At 47.7% G+C, this 20,798-nt stretch overlaps 1 protein-coding gene across 3 annotated transcripts in view; it reads right to left on the reverse strand.

The window, feature by feature from the left end:
* Positions 1-297: 297 nt before the first annotated feature.
* DCAKD (dephospho-CoA kinase domain containing) overlaps positions 298-20,798 on the reverse strand; it is a 29,755-nt gene continuing 9,254 nt past the window's right edge. The window contains exons 1-5 of one of the 3 annotated variants that reach the window (XM_080922799.1): positions 19,220-19,329; positions 5,811-6,018; positions 5,243-5,446; positions 2,896-2,983; positions 298-1,339 (exon numbers count right to left, since the gene is read on the reverse strand). In XM_080922799.1, the coding sequence (XP_080778925.1) occupies positions 1,048-1,339; positions 2,896-2,983; positions 5,243-5,446; positions 5,811-5,922 (696 nt within the window). In that variant the 5' untranslated portion in view covers positions 5,923-6,018; positions 19,220-19,329 and the 3' untranslated portion in view covers positions 298-1,047. Of the gene's footprint in view, positions 1,340-2,895; positions 2,984-5,242; positions 5,447-5,810; positions 6,019-19,219; positions 19,330-20,798 lie in introns of those variants that run through there. The other 2 variants (XM_080922801.1, XM_080922800.1) reach the window with 2 other exon arrangements.

Consider the following 20,798-nt stretch of genomic DNA (forward strand, 5'->3'; position numbering starts at 1 on the left):
AGTCACACTCATTTTTGGCCTTAATAGGCTGCTGCGAACAAGATCTACACATCAGCAGGTCTACAGACGCCGGCCGGGAAGGATGATGTCTGCACTGGTCTAATTGGGTTGGGGAAGGAAAAAGGCAGACCTGTAGGGAGTGAATGTGATCTCCCCAGCAGCTCCACCGACCTCCTAGAGGGGCCCAGGACTGACTAGAGTCCTATGCTTAGGCCTCCTCAGTGTGAGCAGAGGCCAAGTGGAATTCAGCGAACATTTTAGACCAATTCAATTTATTGAGCACCAGTGGAGAGCAGGCTGTAGTACACCAGAGCAGAGGTGAAATCGGCCCTGCCATCTAGAGGCGTACAGTCTGGGAGAATCCAACCAGGTTACAGATTATTCTATCTCGGATTAAGATGAAACGGGAAAGTGATCTTTATAGCACCTAACTCTGTCTGGGGCTGCTGGAGCCTGAGCTGGGGCAGCCAGGGATAAGATACTGCAGGGCAGGGAGCATCTAGGGGAAGGCACAGAGGTAAGATAACACGGGGCCTGGGGAATGCCAAGAGCACAGGGCTCAGAGGCAGAGTGGGAGGAGGTAGTGGCTAAGCTGTGAGGAAAGCTCCATTAGATGGTTTTCACCAAAGGGCTCTCCTTCGACCTAGCCACAGCATGCCCAAGAGGAGAGTCACACTGCAACCCGGAGACAGTTCTGTTTGAAGACGACCTTCAGTTTGGAAGGATTTGCCGTGGTCCACTGGGAACTTTGTGGCCACGATGGGGCAGATACTCTGAGAAGGTTCAAGCCCAAGACACTTTTGGCTACACAGTTGTAACCATGGGGACAGCCACAGAGACTGCTTCCTGCTACTGTGGATATTGTTCTGCAGGTGGTTGTTGGGATGGTAGGGCTCTAGGGGGGATGAAAGGGGGTACATACTGTCAGTGGGCTTCTTTTGCTGAGTCCCAGACTCAGAGTCAAGAGAGAATGTAGTGTTGTGGACATGGTACCTGATTTAGGCTTCCAAGAAGGAGGCCTAAAGCTCGCTGCCTGGGTGTACTCAGTTAGGGGGAAGAGAGGCGGTAACGGGTGAGCAGGTAGAGGAGGCTGGCGATGCCTGCAAGGCCGGTTAGGAACCCGAGCCTCAGTGGCAGATACTCCATAGAGCGTTCCAGCTTGGCATGCAAGAGGATGACCTGGCGTCTGGTGAGGCTCCACTCTCCCGAGTTGTCTAGAACGTGGTTGGCCATGCGGGCCTTGTCCTTCAGGGGCAGCTGGGCATTGATCCTTGCCTCTGCATCCTCCCGGTTCAGGTTGTTCCGCTTCATCAGCCGCGCCAGCTGTGTATCTCGGTCACTGAGGGCAGGGCAAAAGTGGACTATGGACCCCAGCCTCCCTCTCCAGCAAGATTCAGGAGTGGGCAGCTAGCTGGGTCTGGCTGGAACATAGCCACACAGCATCTCCTCTTAGGAAACTCCCTCTCCTGCCACACAGGAGCCACCCTGCCAGACTGTGACAAATCCTATACAGCAAGACCCCTAGCCCTATCAACCACTAGACTCCTGACAAGAGCAGGAGAGAGGGCTATAGCACTTGTTCCCCACTAGGACATTCGTACCCATTACCTCGGTTGTCCTTGATATAAAATGCGGCAATTTTTACCATTCCAGAGCCAGACATGAGAGGAGCCTCCGCTATGAAAGCCAACCTCATTATGGAGGACGTAGTGGGCAGAGAACACGTGCCTTGGATGCCACATGTCTGTGGCTGGGGGAATCTGCAGAATGGAGACGGCTGGCTCACAGAAGCCAAAAGGAGTCAGGTTCTCCAGAGCTGGAGTTACGATGCTGTGAGCCACCATGTGGCTGCTGGAACCTAAACCTGGGTCCTCTGAACACCAAGTGCTCTTAAATGCTAAGCGATCTCTCTAGTCCCCTCCTGGCCTCAGCCGGTCTCTTCCACAAACAGAATAAAAAACTGAGACAGGCTAGGGACACTGCTTAGCTATCAGAGCACTTGCTGACATGTGCAAGGCCCTGGGTTCTATAGTCACAGCCACTACAAACAAGACAAACAAGGGAGGCCGAAGGTTTTCACGGGGAAGCAAAGCCCTGTGGAGGAACTGTCAGGTCTGTATCCCAGTACCAGTAGAGTGACAGCCCCGAGAGACCTGGGGTAAGGGTAGGGCAATGTTCAGGACACTGAGCATTTCAGTATACCAGGAGCCTCCCACACACCAATCCCCCGAGAACCACCTGTGTTCAAAACACCTGCAGAACCAAGGCCCACCTATATGTCTGCCACACTTGTGGGTGACATCTGGGAAGTTTGTGGGAAGCAGACACACCCTGCAGCCTCATCTACTCTCACCCGAAGGGACTGTGTGACTCATTTCTCTGGCAGCTTGATTCTGTGTGCCAAACCTGGTTTCTGATTTGCTTCCTATCCTGGGGGATTCTGAGAATAAAGCCCCTTCCTTAGGTGGCTTCTGAAAGCTGCCTCCACACAGGTCTCTCTATTCACGGGTCTTCAACAAATTTCCCAACTGCCTCCACTTCCATTTTCCCTCTCAAAGTCATAAGTGCCCCCCTTGCTATGAGTACTTCATGCTGAATGAAGGGAGTTGTTTCACAAACTGTGAAGGAGGGAGAAGGGAGCCAGTGAGTAACAGCAGCCCAACCGAAGTGTCTCTAATGGCCATCAGGGGGAGCCCTTCCCAAACATCAGAGAAGCCTGGGGTCCATCTCATCACATACCTACCCCAGGTGGTGCATCAGGACCAGGTACAAAAGTTGGTGTCTGTAGGCTTGGGTACCACTACCCCAACCTACTTTGTGCCTTGGCCGCCTCATGAGAAAGATGCAAAGGGATGTTTTCCGGCCCCCATCAGCCAGGCCACGCCCCACACTTACCAGTACACTACCACTGTGTGCTTCATGTACTTGAGCAGCTTCTTGGTCTCAAACAGGAGGGGGATGTCCAGAATCACGTATCGATACCCTGGGGAGAGGATGGAGAACTCCCAAGTTCAATTCTACAAGGATACCAGGAAGGATGCTCGTGCCCAGGCCCTGCCATGGAGCACGCCCCAGCAGATGGGAGACCTTCCAAGGACAGACATACCCTGAGTGCCAGCTAGTCCCAATGCCATTCAGCACAGAATGCTGCAGAAAATAACTTCTGGCTGGCTGATCAGAGAAGACCTTGGAGAAGAGCTGGCATTTGCACTGGCTTTGAAAAGCAGGCAAGATGTGGATATTTGGAATGAGGAGGTGGAGGCGAGGAGCTCCAGATGAGAAGCAGCAGAACCCAAGGAGCTGGGAAGTTCTCCTGTGCAGACCAGATGGGGGTCTGGAGCACAGTGCACGGGAGAGGACTAGGTGGTCAGGGTAAACCTTCTTCAACTATAGAAGTTATTCCTAACCAGAGGCAAGACATAGCAAGGGCTGTAAGAGACTGGGAAGAATTTCACAGAGATGCTGAGGACTTTCTGTCCTGTTTTATTTCACATTGGCTCAAAAAACCCTAAAGGACAAGCCCGCTTCTGGAAGAAGTCTGGTCCAGACATGGCCACCTCTTCAGCTTTCTGTGAGACACCTGTACTGTACCAGAGTAAGGGTAGTTCGTGCTAACTACGGGATTACCTCAGTGGAGAAAAGACACCATGGGCCTTTCCACAGCTGAAGTCAAAGAGAGGTGATGCCCTAACACACGATGAACGGGCATATCCAATAGTTATGTACAATCCTGCTGCTCCTTGGGCCCTCTGTGGATGAACAAAACTGGGAGGGTAAAAGGCAGTAGGGAAGAACAGGAACTGGTGCCACTCAGAGACCCTGGGGTGGAGGTGTCTCATTCTTACACTTCCGACCACAGAACCACACACCTGCTGGGAACACTGTTCCCCACAACCTGTGCTCAGGAAGCCTGAGAGGCCTTGGCTGATGATGGTGTTAGGTCCTGACTCTGCTGACACACCTTTGGTTTGCAGCATCTCACACGACCGAAGGTCCTTAACAAAACTAATTGGTGTAATAAATGAATAAAGTATCTGTCCCACAGGGTGCTGGGTATAGTATATATAACCACTGAGCAGCAGCCAGGCCCTCAGCTAAGTGTCCCTGAAACGATGGGTGTCACTACTATTGTTTCTGGGAGGAGGGAGTGAAGCTGGCATCGAGCCCCGCACCTCCCAGCTCACCCTCTCCAGCACCGAGCCACAGAAAAGACCAGATCCTCCCTGGGCCCCTTATCTCCCTTTCCTGTTCCCCCTCACCCCCTCCCCTCTCACTGTCCTTTCTCCTGGGTCCCTCTTGGGAGCTGGAAGCCAGCTCTTTGGTTCACCGGTAAAGGGCTATTCAGCTGTCACATGCCTCCTGCTTGATAAGCCCTGCAAACTATCCTGACTCTATTAAGACATCCGCCTGCCTACGCAGAGACCTCCCCAACAGCTGCTGATCCTATCTGACATGTGATTATACCAACTTTGACAGTTGTATTTGTTAAACTCATTGGGGAGAAGCTGGGACTGTGGAAGCCACAGCTGTCGTCCCCATTTTTCACCTTATCGAACTGAAAAGAGCTTTCTGGCTTTTATTTAAGTGGTGCCGGTTGGGGAGGTGGGGAGGCTGGGTGGCTGGTACAACAGGAGAGCTTTGGAGCTGGTGACATTATCCAACGCTTAATTTCAGAAGGGGGAAGCCACCAGCGCCTTGCAGCCCTGCAAATGTACCCAGAGCTGGCCTGGGAGCAAATGCAAAGGGCAGGAAGGAGAGGCAGAAGGCTCTGCCAGGCAGGGCTGGGCAGAGGAAGCAATGGCACAATGGTGGACTGGCAGACACGGAAGGAAGACAGACGCAGTGTCTCAGGGACAAACAAAAGGAGGGCACGGAGAGAAGCAGGTTAGGGATTGAGGAACAGGTCTGGGTCAACCGTAGAGATGTGATGTATTGTACTGTATCACTGTTGTCTTTTAGAGGGACGTACTGACCGGAGGACGTGCTAGGGGGACATTCCCTACTGCGCACACAGGAACCTGAGGCTTGAAGAGTAAGGGCCTGGTGATGGTTACAGAAGACATTTGGTTGAGACAACCAAAATGGGTCCTCATCGTCTCCAGGGAGCATCGTCTGACCGACAGGGGAGCGAGACCACTAAGTCTTCTAGTCAAACCAAATCCCTACACTGGCCCAGCTTCCAACAGAGAAAAGTCCCTGCTTTGTCAGGAGGTTGTCTGTCCCCTTCAGTCCAGAGCCTCACCTCGGAGAAAGTACTTGAAGGTCTCTTTCATCATTTCCTTGCGGATCTCAGGGTGGGTGATGGAGTTGAGCAGCTGCCGACGGTCAGGCTGGTTGAAGATCAGGTCTCCGAGAACCTTGCGGTCAATGTCGCCATTCTCCAGCAAGACTTCAGTGCCAAAGGCCTCTACTATACGCCGGTGGGCAGGATACCCTGGCTGGACAACTGAGACATGAAGAGGCTGAGTCATTCCAGAGCCTCTAGCTATCCAGAAGCCTCCCCGCCCCCAGTGACCAGAGGCAGACTGATGGAGGAACCCAAGACTGTTTCCTTCATTTGGAGCCAAAATAAACGAGTGGTTATAAAATAAAGCAGAGCACATAGACTCCTTAAGCCCATATTGGAGCTGAGTTTAGGATGGATGGATTCTTGAGGAGAATAAAGAATAAACAGAAGAGCCTCCAGGGCAAGCTGGAGCTAAGATGGGCAATTTGTCCAGGAAAGTCCCTCTGAACACTCAAAAGAAGACAGTCTAATTGTGGAAGCACAGGGGACGAGGTTGTGCACAATGGGTCCCCATCCAACTCACTGTGCCTCGCAATGACGTCCACGTCGATCACAGCACAGCCCAGCTGCTGGAACACCTGGATGACCGAGCTCTTGCCTGAGGCAATGCCTCCAGTTAGGCCCACCAGGAACATCTTCCCAGGAGAGAGAAGACAGGCAGAGCAGGAGCTAGGAAGCACAGGACAGTCAGCACACTCGCCAATCAGCTGCTCCACCAGGCTGGGAAAATCCTGTTGTCAAGAAACATGCAGGCCTGGTCAGCAGTGGGCACAGGGCTGAGGGAAGGGAGACACAGGGTTGGGCCAGGCCTAGCCCTGAGCCTGGGGGTCTCTGGGGCTGCTTCAGAGAATTAAATTCCAGAACTGTGGGTGTTGGTACAGGAGGCTTATTAGGGCCTTACGTATGCCGGGCAAGTCTGTTGTAATAAGCCATATCCCCTGGGCTCATTAAGTGTGTCCCTGCAGGCCCTGAACTCACCATCCTTCTGCTTTAGGTCTCTGAGCATCGGGCATTAAATAAAGGTCTATGTCACCACTCTTGGCCTCTTAAATTCTTTTTTTTTTTTTAAATTACATTTTTTTTTTAGTGTGTGCATATGCCCTTCTTAGTAGGGCCTGAAATCTGTCAAAACCACTTTTGTTAACCTACAGATTTACTGTCCTAATTATACCTTGCCTGAGCTCACATGGAAATGAGTTTGCCTCTCCTGAAGATACATCAAACGGGGGTGGGGTGGGGTGGGGGGTCACTTGGGTGTGGCACAGGATAAAAAGAAACCTGTCTACAAGTTTACATGTGCCTAGAACATTCTCACACACGGGTTAGGGGCATCTACCACAGCCAGGAGTCCATACAGAGACCAAAGTTAGCCTAAGGGTACTGTCACCCGTGGTAGGACCTTTGTGATATGACAGAGAATGTCAAATTAAGTGTCATCGACCTACTATCTCTGTGGCTGTCCCTTAAGAGGAGCTTTTCAATTAGGGTCTACAGTGTGACGCTCTAACCCCAGTACTCAGGACACTGCAGGGATGAGGAGACTGGTCTATGTGGTGAGTCCTAGGACAGCTTGGACTAGAGACTTTATTTCTAAAGTGAACAAAACAAAACTATGAGACAGGCTGGGGAACCAGAGAGGTGGCTCAATAGCAGGTAAAAGTGCCTCCTACTGCTGCCTGACAGCCTGAGTCCCATCCCTGGGACCCACACGTTGGAAGGAGAGAACCGCCTCTCATGAGACTTGTCCTCTGGCCTCCATATATGCACCCAAACACCCACGTAGAAAAGTAATTTAAAACAACTATAGCAAAACTCTCAAAATGGCTCCAGTGTGTCTTGGGCGTTTCTTGCCCGTGCTGTGATTTCACACACGTGCCGAGCTGCTATCCAAATGCCAGCAAAGGCTGCTGGAAGCACCTATATGAGACGACTGTGCTAGGAATCAAGTGTTTTCCCTCCGTGCACAAAACTATCTACTCTTACAGAAACACAGTGATTTAATTTCAGAAAAGAAAGAGTATTTTTTTGACAGCCATTCTTCGGCATTTAAGGATTAAATTAGTGAATTGTTGGAGTATATTACCAGAATGTTTGATTTTCAAAATTGCTGTTTGAGTTGCTGACTTGAATTTCATTTTTAAAAAAAATCAAATTAATTTGGATTTAGAATTAGGGCAGAATTTCCAACACTTTCTGAAATGGCCTTCAACCATGTACCTGAACCATTTTGCACTATGAATTCACGTGAAAGTGTTCCCAGCACCGATGCTCAGAAAACTGAACTATCAATCAACTCTGAAAGACAATGAGGACGATCTACTGCCTATAGTATCAAATATTCGGCCTTGACTCAGTTTAATCCTTGCTGGGTGAGATGTTCTCCAGTGTTTCAGCCCTCAGGAGGCAGAGCACTTTTAAGTTTGAGGCCAGCCTGGTAGGGAGATCCTGTCTCAGGCTCCTGCAGGCACCAGGCACATACCTGGCACACATACGTCTATTCAGACTCCCACACATACTTATGTAAAAAGTGTACCCACTGGTGTACAGATTTGTGCAAGCCAAGGAAGTGTTTTCAGCACCTTCACTTGCTTAGTGACTGTACTGGCCCTTAAACTTACTTGTTTTCCAAAACAGGTTTTCTCTGTGTAGCCCTGGTTGTCCCGAAATTCACTCTATAGACCAGGCTGGCTCCAAACTCAGATCTGCCTGCCTCTGCCTCCCAAGTGATGGGATTAAAGGTGTGCACCACCACCACTTGGTTTTAAATCAATTTCTTGATGATTATCACAAATATCCACGGACCAGAGTCACATTCTGGTGAAAAGGGGACCTGGGTAGAAACAGTGATAAAAGTTCCTGCTCTAAAGCAAGGACACTCTGTCTGTCCCTCTTCTGTACAGACCAGAGCAGGGAGTGGGACTAGAACAATGAGATAAGGCACAGCTTCCCACGAAATCAAAGCCTCCAACAGTAGAGTCAGCTGGGGGTAAAATGGATATCCATCTAGCCAAGCTGACCCCAACCTGTCTCCACAGAGCTGCCCACACCCCTCCTCAGAATGGATATAATCCAGTCTCTGGGGATAGAGCAATTCTGGTGTATGGCAGGGCTTGGAATAGATCCCAACACCTTTTTTTTTTACAGCAGCAGGTAGTGAGCAGAGGAAGGGACCTGCCCAGGCTCGCTCTGAACAGACTCTATAGCGGAGGATGACCTTGAACTCCTGATCCTCCCAAGCACTGGGATATAAGCACGTCCATCATTCCCAGTGGCTGATTTCTTGATTACCATACTGTTTTGTTCTGCGGAAAGGGAGGAAGGGTGCTTGCTCACAATGATCAAGACACAAGTAAAGTGCAGGCTCCCATGGCAACCAAATGAACAGCTACCCTGTTCAGAACCTTGGACTTCCATCTGTAGAAAGAGCCAGCCATTTTGCCTTTAGCTGGAAGATTGAAGGAACACATGCATGGGGAGGCTCTTGGCTGCCAGCTTGAAGGGGATGGATAAAAACCAGCTGTTCCTGTCCAGCAAGCCCTGGGCGACTCATCCCCTCACCAGCTGTTCACTAAGCTCCTCTGTGCTTTGCAGCAATGTGCCAGGGACCTCTCGGACAACCCATGGAAAACTCCAGGTTTTCCTGTGGGAAAACTGGAGACAGACCAGAACAAATGAAACCAGCTGGGAGGAACAGTGTGCTGGCTGGTGGGAAGTTGAGCAGGGTGGTCAGAGGATGCTGGTCCTGGCCTGGTCCAAAAGCCCCCTTGCGCCCCAGGCAGTGTGTAGATTAGGCCCTGCCAGGAAAGGAGGCTGAAGCAAGGGCCCACTGTCCTTTCAAAGCATAACAAGGCTGAAACCAAGTGCCACTCAAACCCATCAACAGCCCCCAAGCACACATGAGCAAACAGCCACCTTTAACAACCTATGTTGCCAACCAAGCCATTGTTTTCTAGAACCTACTTCACAGCAATTCTATGCCTGGCCAAATCTGAGTTCTCTACAAAACTTTCAGGAAAGATGTAGAACCCAGGCTCAAGGTCAACCCAAACCACCCAGACTCAAACCACAGGCTAACAGGGAAGGCTACGAGCTACAGAGAGGTGTGGGTCTAGCTCTGAACCTGCAAAGCTACCTGTATGTCCTCAAGGAGCTCTGAAGCAAGTGCTCTGCAAATGAGAAACTTGGAGCCCCAGAGGCCTTGTGTTTTCTGGGCTTCAGCCTCCACAAAGGGCCCAGAACAGCGTCATATCCAGAGAGAGGCTGTAACAGTTTCTTTTACTCCTGGAAGCAACTGAAAATGCTTAGCTGGTAAATCAAGGAATGCCATGACCGAGGAAGGCCTGGATCTTTTCTTTCTTTTTTTAAATTTTTAATTACATGTATTGGCTGGGCATGATGGTTCACACCTTTAATCCCAGCGCTGGAGAGTTAGAGGCAGAATGGTCTCTGTGAATTTGAGGCCTGCTTGGTCCACAGAACGAGTTCCAGAACAGCCATGGTTACTTAATGAGACCCTTTCTCAAAAATCAAAAGTTGTATGTATTATGTCTGTGTGCATGTGTAGCGGTCAGAGGACAGCTTGAGAGTGAATTATCTCCTATCATGTAGGTCCTGGGGATGAGCTCAATCGTCATGCTTGGTAGCAGGTGCTTTTACCTAATAAGCCACCTTGCTGGCCCAAGGCCATTCTCAGAGCTGGATTGGCTGGAGGAAAGCTAAAGGTCCAGAAGGGAAATAAAAGCCAGTGCCAGGAATTCAGGCCTGGGATTCACCAGCCAGAGCTGCCAGAAAACGACTCTGGTCCCAGAGGAGATACATTCAAAGCTTCCTCCTTACTTTCGTCAGGAGAGAGGCACAGGTATTTAAAAAAAAAAAAAAAAAAAAAGGCAAGCAAAGACTTGGAGACAGTAGCACCTACACCCCAAATCTGTGGTGAGCCCAAAGGCCCAAGAGAAGCTCCACACTACTGTGCTCTGCAAGTGGGCTCTTGCACTGAGCTACTTTAATATGCCTTCCCATTGCTCTCCATTGGGGCCCAGTAGCCCAGGCAAAACAAAACAAAACAAACAAAAAGGACATTTGGGACTTCTGTTTCTCTTTGGAAAAATGGTTGGGCTGCCTCCTGAACCTCTAGACAAGCCTCACTTCTGGTCAAACTCCATAGGCTCCTCTGTATCCTTGACACCTAACTGTTTGAGAGCTAAGATCATTACTAAAGGACCGTCTGATGCCATGCCTGCTTAAAACCCTGGTGGCCATGAAGCTTTTTTTCCATCTCAAGGCCTCCAAGCAGGCTGCTCTGACAACTCCTGCCATCTGCCTTAAACCTGTTAATAGACTCAAAGACAAACAAGGAACTCAGTCTGGAGTCAGAGTGGAGCTCAGTCTGTGACGTGGAAATAGGAATGGTACTGTACTGGCTGGTTTTGTGTCAACTTGACACAAGCTGGAGTTATCACACAGAAAGGAGCCTCAATTGGGGAAATGCCTCCATGAGATCCAGCTGTAAGGCATTTTCTCAACTAGTGATCAAGGGGGGAGGGCCCCGCCCATTGTGGGTGGTCCCATCCCTGAGCTGGTAGACCTGGGTTCTAGAAGAGCAGGCTGAGCAAGCCAGGGGAAGCAAGCCAGTAAGTGACATCCCTCTATGGCCTCTGCATCAGCTCCTGCTTCCTGACCTGCTTGAGTTCCAGTCCTGACTTCCTCTGGTGATGAACAGCAATGTGGAAGTGTAAGCTGAATAAACCCTTTCCTCCCAACTTGCTTCTTGGTCATGATATTTTGTACAGAAACAGAAACCCTGAATAAGACAGGTACTAAGAATGATGGGGGGGCATTTGCTGTCTTGAATGAGATAGGAGGGGTCTGTGTGAGCTGAGGCCCCATATTAACAAGGGACAGGAAACCAGTCTGAGGTGTTCCCATGGGCCCTGGACACCGGGCGCTGACAGTGACTAGTCTATTCACTCTCTCTTCCACATAAACCTCATGCTTGTGCTTTTGAAAGATTTATGAGCATGTAATAAGTACAGTTGCCCGCAGAGTCCAGAGGCATTGGATACTCTTGGAGCTGGAGTTACAGTTAATTGGGTGCAAGGAACCAAACATGGGTCCCCTATGAGACTAAGACAAGTTCCCTGGGCCATTTGTCAGCAACTGAGCATGACTATTTAAGTGTCAGATAAAACAAGTTGCACAAAGCCGCAAACCACATCTAACTTGTTCCCATCCCCAGCATCTTGCCTGATGTTCAATGTCTCGTTTAATATGTGGGCAACATTAGTAAACTACTTAACTTTCCTTTGGCCCAAGTTTCTTCTTATGTAATTTGGAACTATGGGCACATGACTTCGTGTAAAGGGGATGTTTTGTTTGTGAGATGTGGTCTTCCAATGTGGCCTAGGCTAGCCTCTAACTGGTGGCAATCCTCTTTACCTGGGATAGGAGGCGTGCACAACTGTGCGCAGTTAGAGGGAGTCTCTGGCAACTACTTATGGAATGAATGACCACGAAAGAAGTGAAACATTTTCTAAGGAGCAAACCCGGGACTAGAATTAGTCTCTTGGTCTGCTTTCTATGTAATTTGAGCACGGTGATCACTGTTGGCAAATCACTGGGGTGGCAGGGGCTGGGGGTGGGTGGGATGAGGGACAGACTGATTATGACTTTAAAGGACTCAGTGGGTTAAGTAGGAAGAACTGATACTTCAGTAACCACGTCCTCTCTCCCAGGAAGAGCGGCATACAGTATGAGGCATTCCTCTATGGCCCTAGTCTACTTGCCCTCGGCCAGGGCCTGGCGGCTCATTAGTGTGCTGCTCACTCCTCAGGGTGTCACACTGGGCATGTCTGGCCAGCTGGCCACTTCCCTCTTTCAACTGCTCTCCAAAAGGGATGAATCTATTTTCCTCCAATGATCAATATAATCATTCAACAAAACGAGCCATTCCTGCCTTGGGACCCAATTATTTTCTTGTGGAACCAATGACTGCAAAAATATGTTTGCTGGTTAACTATTAAGTGCTATTTTTACACACTTCCCCACTCCTAACCGGTCATTATTGGTGAGGGCTTGCTGTTTAAGCCAGAGACCAAGTTCTCCTCTATGCTAGGTCTATGAAGGCATCATTTTCTCTGGGCTGGAGGGAGTGGTCAGAGGGGTCAGCAATCAGTTCCCTTCCCTTCTGCCCATGGAAGGGAGAAGATGGTCTCATCATAAAACAGCACCCCAAGAAGCATCTATGAATGGCCGGATGATCTCGGTTCCTGATGATGCCCAGGACCTACAGGGTGGAGGGAGACACTGCCTCTGCACGTTGTCCTCTAACCTGCACACAACAAGCACGACGTAATTTAAGACAACAACAAAATACCCGGCACAAGCCTTTAGTCTTAGCACTCGAGGCAGAGACAGGCAGATCTGTGAGTTCTAGGTCAGCCTGGTGCAAAGAGTTCAAGGACAACCAAGCAAAAAAAAACCCTTAAAAATGTTCAGTTGACTTGAGGTTCAGAGGGGGAAAAAAAGAAGACCTTTGATTGGCTCCTGGCAGGGATTAGGACAGAATTTCGGAAAAAGCCATTAGATAATTCTGCCACTTTGTAAGACAGATTTACAAAAAGCAACATTCTAGCCAGGCAGGGAGCCTGATCTGTATAGTAAGTTCCATTCCAGCCAAGGCTACATAAGGAGACCATGTTTCAAAAAATAAAAGCAGTGGAGTGCTGACTCAGTTACTGGGAGCACCTGCTGCTGTTAGAGGCCCTGGGCTGATGTCCAGCACACACACTGCCATTCACAACCACCTGGAGCTCCAGTTCCAGGGAAGGCAATTCCTTGTTCTGGCTTCCCTTGGTAATGCATGCATAGTGTACACACACACACACACACACACACACACACACACACACACACGCAAAACATCCATACACATAAAATAGACAAACCTTTAAAAACGATCTATATGCTGCAGTGCTCCAAGTATCGTCTAAGATTTATTTTTAAGTTTTTTTTTTTTTTTTTTTTACCAGATTGATATACTTTGAGTGTATTTGCACACTAGATGTGTGGCTTGGTGTCCAGAGGTCAGAAGGCATTAGATCCTCTGAAAGTGGAGTTACAGATACTCATGAACCACCCTGAGGGGGCTGAGAATCAAACTTGAATCCTCTGTAAGAGCAACAAGTGTTCTTAACTGCTGAGCCATCTCTCTGCCCCAAGATTTGGTGTTAAAAGTTTAAAAATCACCCACTGTGGGGTGGGATGAGGAAAGCACATTCAGGTTGTCAGGCTTGGCAACAATCACCTTGATCAGCTGGACGACCACTATGGCATATACAACTTATTGTATTCATCCCCCCAAAAAATACCATATATACAACATACGCATGCCTGATGCTCTCAGAGGCCTGAAGGGGGCCTTGTATCTCCTGGAACCGGAGTCAGAGTTGAGCTGCCTGATGTGTGCTGGGAACCAAAGCCTTCTCCTCTCTAAAAATCTCAATGGATCTTAACTGCAGAGCCACCTCTCTAGCTCCTTTCTGTTGTTTGTTTTAAAATTAAGAGAATCTGGTATGAATCTAGGACCCTTTCAGGACAAAACCATCCTGGTAGGGCCTGCCTGGTTTCTATTTATGAACCTTCTCTGACCTTTCACCTACTCCCTTCAGACCTATCCTAGCGCTGTCGTCAGGCAAAATCCGTCTTTCTCTTCTAGTAAACCACTGCTGCCTGAGAGATTTTTACATTTTATTGTTATGTGTTCACATGCCAGATGCATGTGGTCAGAGGGAGTGTTTCCTCCGTCCACCATGTGGATCCCAGAGATTGGACTCAGGCTGTTAAACCTGGCATCTGAGCCATCTCTCCAATCTTTATCTTCCATTATATCCTTTTATGTGACATATCTCTGTCAGTATAATATACCATGTGTGTGTAGATTCCCAAGGAAAACAGAAGGTGTCAAATCCTCTGGAACTGAAATTATAGATGGTTGAACTGTCCAGTGTGGGTGTTGGGGATCAAACTTGGGTCCTCTGGAAGAGCAGCAAGCACTCTGAGCTAGCTATCTCTCCGACCCGTCCCCCACTTCTTTTTTATGTGAAATATTGTGAACAAATCTGCATGCCAAGGAGACAGGCACACAGACCTTCTTACTTTTACAGAAGTACTTCATCTTGGCTAACAGGTGAACACAAGCAACACTTTTTCCAAGTTGACTGCTATCTGGATTTTAGAATCAACAATGCTAAGTCAGGTGTGACACAGCTGAAATCCCAGAACACAGGTAGAAATAAGTATGGAGTTAGCCAAGAGTTGCCTTCTGCTCAAAGGCAAAACAAAAGTCAAAGAAACATGAACGCTGAAATTACCAACTGCTTCCCATCCACAGGCAGCACAAAATGGCAGAGGTGTGCTTAAGGTCCTTTAGTTTATTTTTAATGTTTTTTTTTTCAAGACAGGGTTTTTCTATGTAGCTCTGGTTGTCCTGGAATTTCCTATGAAGACAAGGCTGGCCCTAAACTCACAGAGCTCCACTTGCCTCTGCCTCTTGAGTGGTGGAATCAAAGGTATGTGCCACCACATCTGGCCAGTTTTCTTTTCCTTCTTTTTATTTTTTGGTTTGGTCATTTGCTGAAAATTGAACTTAAAAATTTGCAACTCATATTCCAGAGGGGGTCTGACTGTCTTCTGACTTCTTATGGCCTCAGGCCCACGCTTAGCACATAGATGTGTACACGGAGGCAGAACATTCACACACATAAAATAACTACATCCAAAGAGACAAGAAGTCAGTTCGTCTGTCCTATGTGGTGGATGCGCAGATCAGACCTTTGCAGAGGCCGCAGGACGTCGGCTACTTGGCTGCATCGTTCTGTTTTACTCATGTTTAGGGCCTTTCCCTAACCCCAAAGTCAGGCAGCACACCCCAGTGACCCTATTATGTCCTGTGCTTTAGACTCCAGCACTGGGCACAGTGCCCAGCTGAGGACCCAAACTCAGGTCCTCATACTTGAACAGCTGGAGCTTTTAACCCACTAAGCCATCTGCTCAGCCCTGAAAACTTAACTTTACTGGTGAAAATAACAGCTTATGAACCATAAGTATAGCTTATAAACTCAATATGGTTTTTAGAATTAAAAATAGAAAAGATGACCAGGCATGGTGGGGCATACTTTTTAACTCTAGCTCTAGGGACACAGAGGCAGGGGGACCTCTGTGAGTTTGAGGACAGCCTGGTCTCCAGGACAGCCAAGGCTACACTGAGAAACCTTGTCTCAAAAAAAGAAAAGAAAAAGTTCTGTCCAATGACTTCAGATGACCAATTGTAACTTGTATTTTCAATTTAAAGTCATCTGTAAACATAAAGACTTCTAAATAAGCATTTTACACTCTATTCTTCTATACATTGACTTTAAAAAAAGATTTATGTATATGAGTACACTATCGCTGTCTTGAGACACACCAGAAGAGGGCATCAGATCTCATTACAGATGGTTGTGAGCCATCATGTGGTTGCTGGGAATTGAACTCAGGACCTCTGGAAGAGCAGTCAGCGTTCTCACCGCTGAGCCATCTCTCCAGCTCCCACACATTAACTTTTAAAGTAAAACTTCCCATTTTATCTTGTAACATTAGGTGTTTTCATTTCTTTCCCGAGGAGGCCTGTTTAAATCCTTGGGCTCTTTGGCAATATCCTACAAGTAAGTTTTAGAATCATAATGAAACAGGAACAAAATCAGATCTCTGCTCAGGGAAAAACCACATCTTCATCTTTCTGATTAAATCTCACTCTAAGAGTTACCATAAGTCTGTAATAGTAACAAGCTTTGACCACTGTGTGTGTGTGGGGGGTGGCTTTGCACAGGTTTGTGAACAAATAACATTGAAGGCAGGCCCTATGGGAACACGAGTGATTCACTTCCTCACTGCCTCCAGCCTTGAATTTTTGCTAGAAACCCCACACTCCCCCCCCCCCCCAGTTGCTCTTCATCTGTACCTACACAAGAGCAGCCATTCTTCACTTTAAACCTTCATTTGTGAAGTTCCCCTGGTGTGACCTTCTAAGTGGGACAGGGACAAAGCAGTGATGGCTTGTGAACGTTTCCTTTATAACCATACCCTAACTGAGCCACAGGCTTTGGGCTGCCCTGAAGCCTGGGAAAGTGCTGCTCCTGTTAGTAATTTCCCATGTTCTTTTGCTCAGAGCATTCTACAAATTCCATCCCCGTACTTCCCCCCCTCCCCCCACGAGCTACTTCTGCCGGTTTAACACAAACAGGTACCTGGGCGTGGTACCTCATGGCTAATCCCAGTGCTAGGGAAGATAATCAGGCCAATCCTCACAAATCTCACAGTCCTAAACTGTATGAGCTCCTTCCCCAGCCAGTCTACATGGAGGTAACAGGGCATCTACTGTATCCAGCTTAGTTTTTCCCCAATGAAAAAGTTTAATATGCAAAAACTCTACTAACAGTGACAAATTCTAATCACCCCACCCCCATTTCTCTGTGTAGCTCTAGCTGCTCTGGAATTTACTCTTTAGACCAGGCTGGCCCCCTAAGTGCTGGGATTAAAGGTGATGTACATCAAGTCTGGCTTAACAATAGATCTTTTTCCAAAATTTCATTTTCCTTCAAATTGTATTTTTAGTTAAAAGTTTTTTAAAAAGTTGCTCGACGGCTGCAGAGATAACCCAGTGGTTAGAGCACTGGCTGTGCTTGCAGAGAACCTGGGTTCAAATGTCAGCATCAACGTGTTGGTTCACATCATCCTTAACTCCAGTTCCAAGGGATTTGACCCTCCTCCCTTCTCTAGTGAACACTCATGTAGGGAAAACATTAAAAAAAAAAAAAGGCAACTGGGAGTGTAGCTCATTGATAGGGTATGATTAGCCAGCAAGCAATAAGCCCTGGATTCAATCTCTAGTACTGCAAAAACAGAGCAAATGTCTTGTTATTTGGTTTTTAGACAGGGTCTCATGTAACCTTGTTGACTACCAACTGACTACATATTCCAGAATCATCCCACACTATTCCTTCGACCTCTCCCTCTCAAGTGCTGGGACTATAAGTTTGGACCATAACCCTTGGCTTACTTTAAAAAGTTGATATTCCAGGCTGGAGAGATGGCTCAGTGGTTAAGAGCACTGACTGCTCTTCCAGAGGTCCTGAGTTCAATTCCCAGCAACCACATGGTGGCTCACAACCATCTGTAATGAGATCTGATGCCCTCTTCTGGTGTGTCTGAAGGCAGCTGCTACAAAGTACTCATAAATAAAAGAAATTTTTAAAATAAAAGGTTGATATTCACACATATGTACATATATAGAGGTAATGGTTGAGATTATTATGTTAAAGGGCATTCATCCTGATTTGCACTAAAACAGTATGTATGAATGTGTCTGAACCCATCAGCGCTCTAGAGATGGAAGCTTGAAGACCAGGAATTCGAGGGTATCCTGACCTGCAACACTATTTGCTGGAAGCCAGCATGACTATGAGATCCTCAACTCTAAATAAATAAATAAACAGAATCAGGAGGTGGAAGCTGAGGCTCAGGCTAGTCTTAGCTACAAAGTAAGTTCAAAGCGAGTCTAGGCCACATGAAATCCTGTTACAAAACAACACACACACACACACAAATTAAAAAAAAAAGTCTCTCCCTTCTTGAGACAGGTTGCCTATGTAGTCCTGGCTGCCTGAAAAACATTCTAACACAAACCTGTCCAGAGACATAATTTAACAGATGCCAAGCAACGATGAACTATCAAAAGCCTGGTTTTCTGTAAGTAAATCACTGTTTCTGCAGACACAGCACTCTGTTGTGTCTAGGCAGAGTGCACATTCTGTCCTGGGGAACCAAGGCTGTGGTTAGGTCAAGGATGGAATTCTAACAAACGCAGCCAGAAACACCTTGGAGTTACTTGGTGTTGGATTCTGAATTCATTTTTGGTTGTTGCACGATCATAAACGTTTCACTGTCGCCATATTTTTTTAACAACTCTCACATTCAGTTAACCACACTCCATATGGGGTCAGCTCCTAGTTTACTAAACTGTGGGTTAAAACATACACAAACTCGTGCAAAATCCAAAATGTAAAACATTCAAATGTATCATTTTAAATAAATAACTCTTATCAAATGTATCATTTTAAGAATTGAAACACAATCGGTTGTAATTGAGGGTGATCACAACAGTGGTGAAAACTATGTAAGTTAACACCAGAGATGCTACGTTTATTGCTTCCTCTGGAGCCAAAGGTCTAGCTACGCTCGCCTGGATCCTTCTGTGAGATCCTTTACTAGCGGATGAATGGGAGAGGCCACCCCCAGGCCTAAACTAAAAGACTGCAGACGACCAACTAGTCTAGCCTTCCTGGGGAAGGAAGCCATGAAAAACAAGGTCTGAAAATCAGATGGTAGATACAAAACAGCATTTACCACCATCTTGAGATAGGTTGCGTCCCCATTTTTCAGATGAGCAAACTAAGGTTGGCAAAGGTGAGGTCACACGACTGGAAAAGGCAGAGGTTGCATTCAAAAACCAAAACTTGAGTCCGATCACAGAGCTCTAACGCGCAGAGGCTTTGGCCGGAATCTCAGATTTTTCCATCCCTTTCCAGGTATTCCAGTTTCCAAGGCTGTGCAGGGAAAATAACACTTGGCTTTGCAGGTTTGTTATCAGGACGATGATTAAACGCGTTTATTAGCCCCAAGGTGAACTATAAATATGTGTTTTAATTAAAGAGTAAAAGGCGCTCATAATGCGCCAAACTTGGCCGCAGCATCCCGCGCTCCGGCAGGGGTCTCGCGCGCAGACCTGGACCCGCGCGGCACCCCAGAGGAAACAAAGCGGTTGCTCGCGGCTGCCACCCCGCCCGCCCCGCCCCCTCCCGGGGCTGGCGGCTTCCCTTCACCGGCGCCACTACCTACCGGGGCACCGACTCGGCCTCAGCCTCGATCGCTAGCCCAATCTCCGCGGCGCTTACTGGCTGGCTCGCTGCACACAGGCGGGACCCGAGAGCGTGCACGCGGACCGGACGTCCAGCCAGCGGAAGAGGCGGGACCGGAAGGCGGGGCAGAGCGCCGGCCGCCTGCAAGTGAGGAGGTGGGCGTGACTGGGCCGAGCTTAGGAGAGCCAGAGGTGGTCCAGGCTGAGTCTTACAACTTTTAAGGACTTTTCTTGAAGGCCGTCGGTGGAAGTGTATACTTCCTGCCACGATTTCTATCATTAGTTTTCCCCCTAGAGCAGTGAGCATGAGTCTTACATTCAAGTAACAAAACGGTCAGAGAAAGTGTTAACCATGGCTCTGCATTGGTAACCACAGTAGCCACAACAGTTAAGAGGGCAACCTTTTTATCCACCAGGTCTTTTGCTTTGTTTTTTGAGGCAGGGTTTCTCTGTAGCCTTAACTGCTGGCTGTTCTGGAACTCGCTTTGTAGACCAGTCTGGCCTCGAACTCACAGAGATCTGCTAGTTCCTCCCTCCTGAGTGCTGGGGTTAAAGTGTTGTGGCACCACTGCCCCATAGCCACCGTGTAAGGTTATTATCACATCCCTCAGACTCCTTACGGTGGATATTGTCGTTAATCTCATTTTGCACAAGTAACTGATACTTCGAAGTTAATTCACTTGTCCACTCAAAGTTATTTGATTGGGGTCCATATTCTGTCCATACTTCTCACCTAAACTCTAGGAGAGGGAGGGGAATAATTATCACTACTGTACAGTGTTGTGTCCTGGAAGAACTGGAAATACTTTAAAGTGCCCGATGAAGTAGCACAGTAGCATTTAGTCCTTGATGAACACCACTCCTGCCTCCCCTCTTTCGGAACTGTATTTAGTTCAAGTTACGGATCATGTTTCTTTGCCACTAAGAAGGTCATTCTCAGTGGCCTACATAGTGAGGAGCCAATATACTGAAGGATGAAGTGATCTGACATTTTTTTATTGGATTACTTTTGTCACTAAAAGAAACAGCTCTCGTCTCAATGAAGGTTTTATTCCGGAACATACATGAGTGACCGTGGCCCAGGAACACAGATTTTGGTTATCTCAGATTCTGTGTTCCAACATGGAAAGAGTCTCATGAAACTTTAATGGCTTTACAGGACAAAGAAAGCCACAAATCAAAGGCAAGTTTAAATACACTGGTGAATACACTCATGGTTAGAGCAAAGTGGGGAAGCTTTTGTTTAGACCTAAGATGCATCTCATGACATGTTTAGCTTTTGGGTAAGTAGAAGATAGTGACCTGCTAAGTTAATAAATTCCAAAAGGTTTTTTTAAATTAAGATTTTATTTCAGTCATGGTGGTGGGTAAGGAATGGCTATTCCAGAAGGTTAGAACTAGCCCAAAATAAGGTAATTAGCCTGTGGACCTGGACCATTTTCATCTCTACACACTAGAACTGCAGTTCTTACCCGTCAGCCTCTGCAGACAAGACCTTCCAAGCAATCTCGTTCACAGTCCCTGTTAAACAAGCATCATGTTTTGTGCACACAGGGAATA

Source organism: Micromys minutus, assembly GCF_963924665.1.
Source record: "Micromys minutus genome assembly, chromosome: 10".
NCBI classification, from domain to species: Eukaryota; Metazoa; Chordata; class Mammalia; order Rodentia; family Muridae; genus Micromys; species Micromys minutus.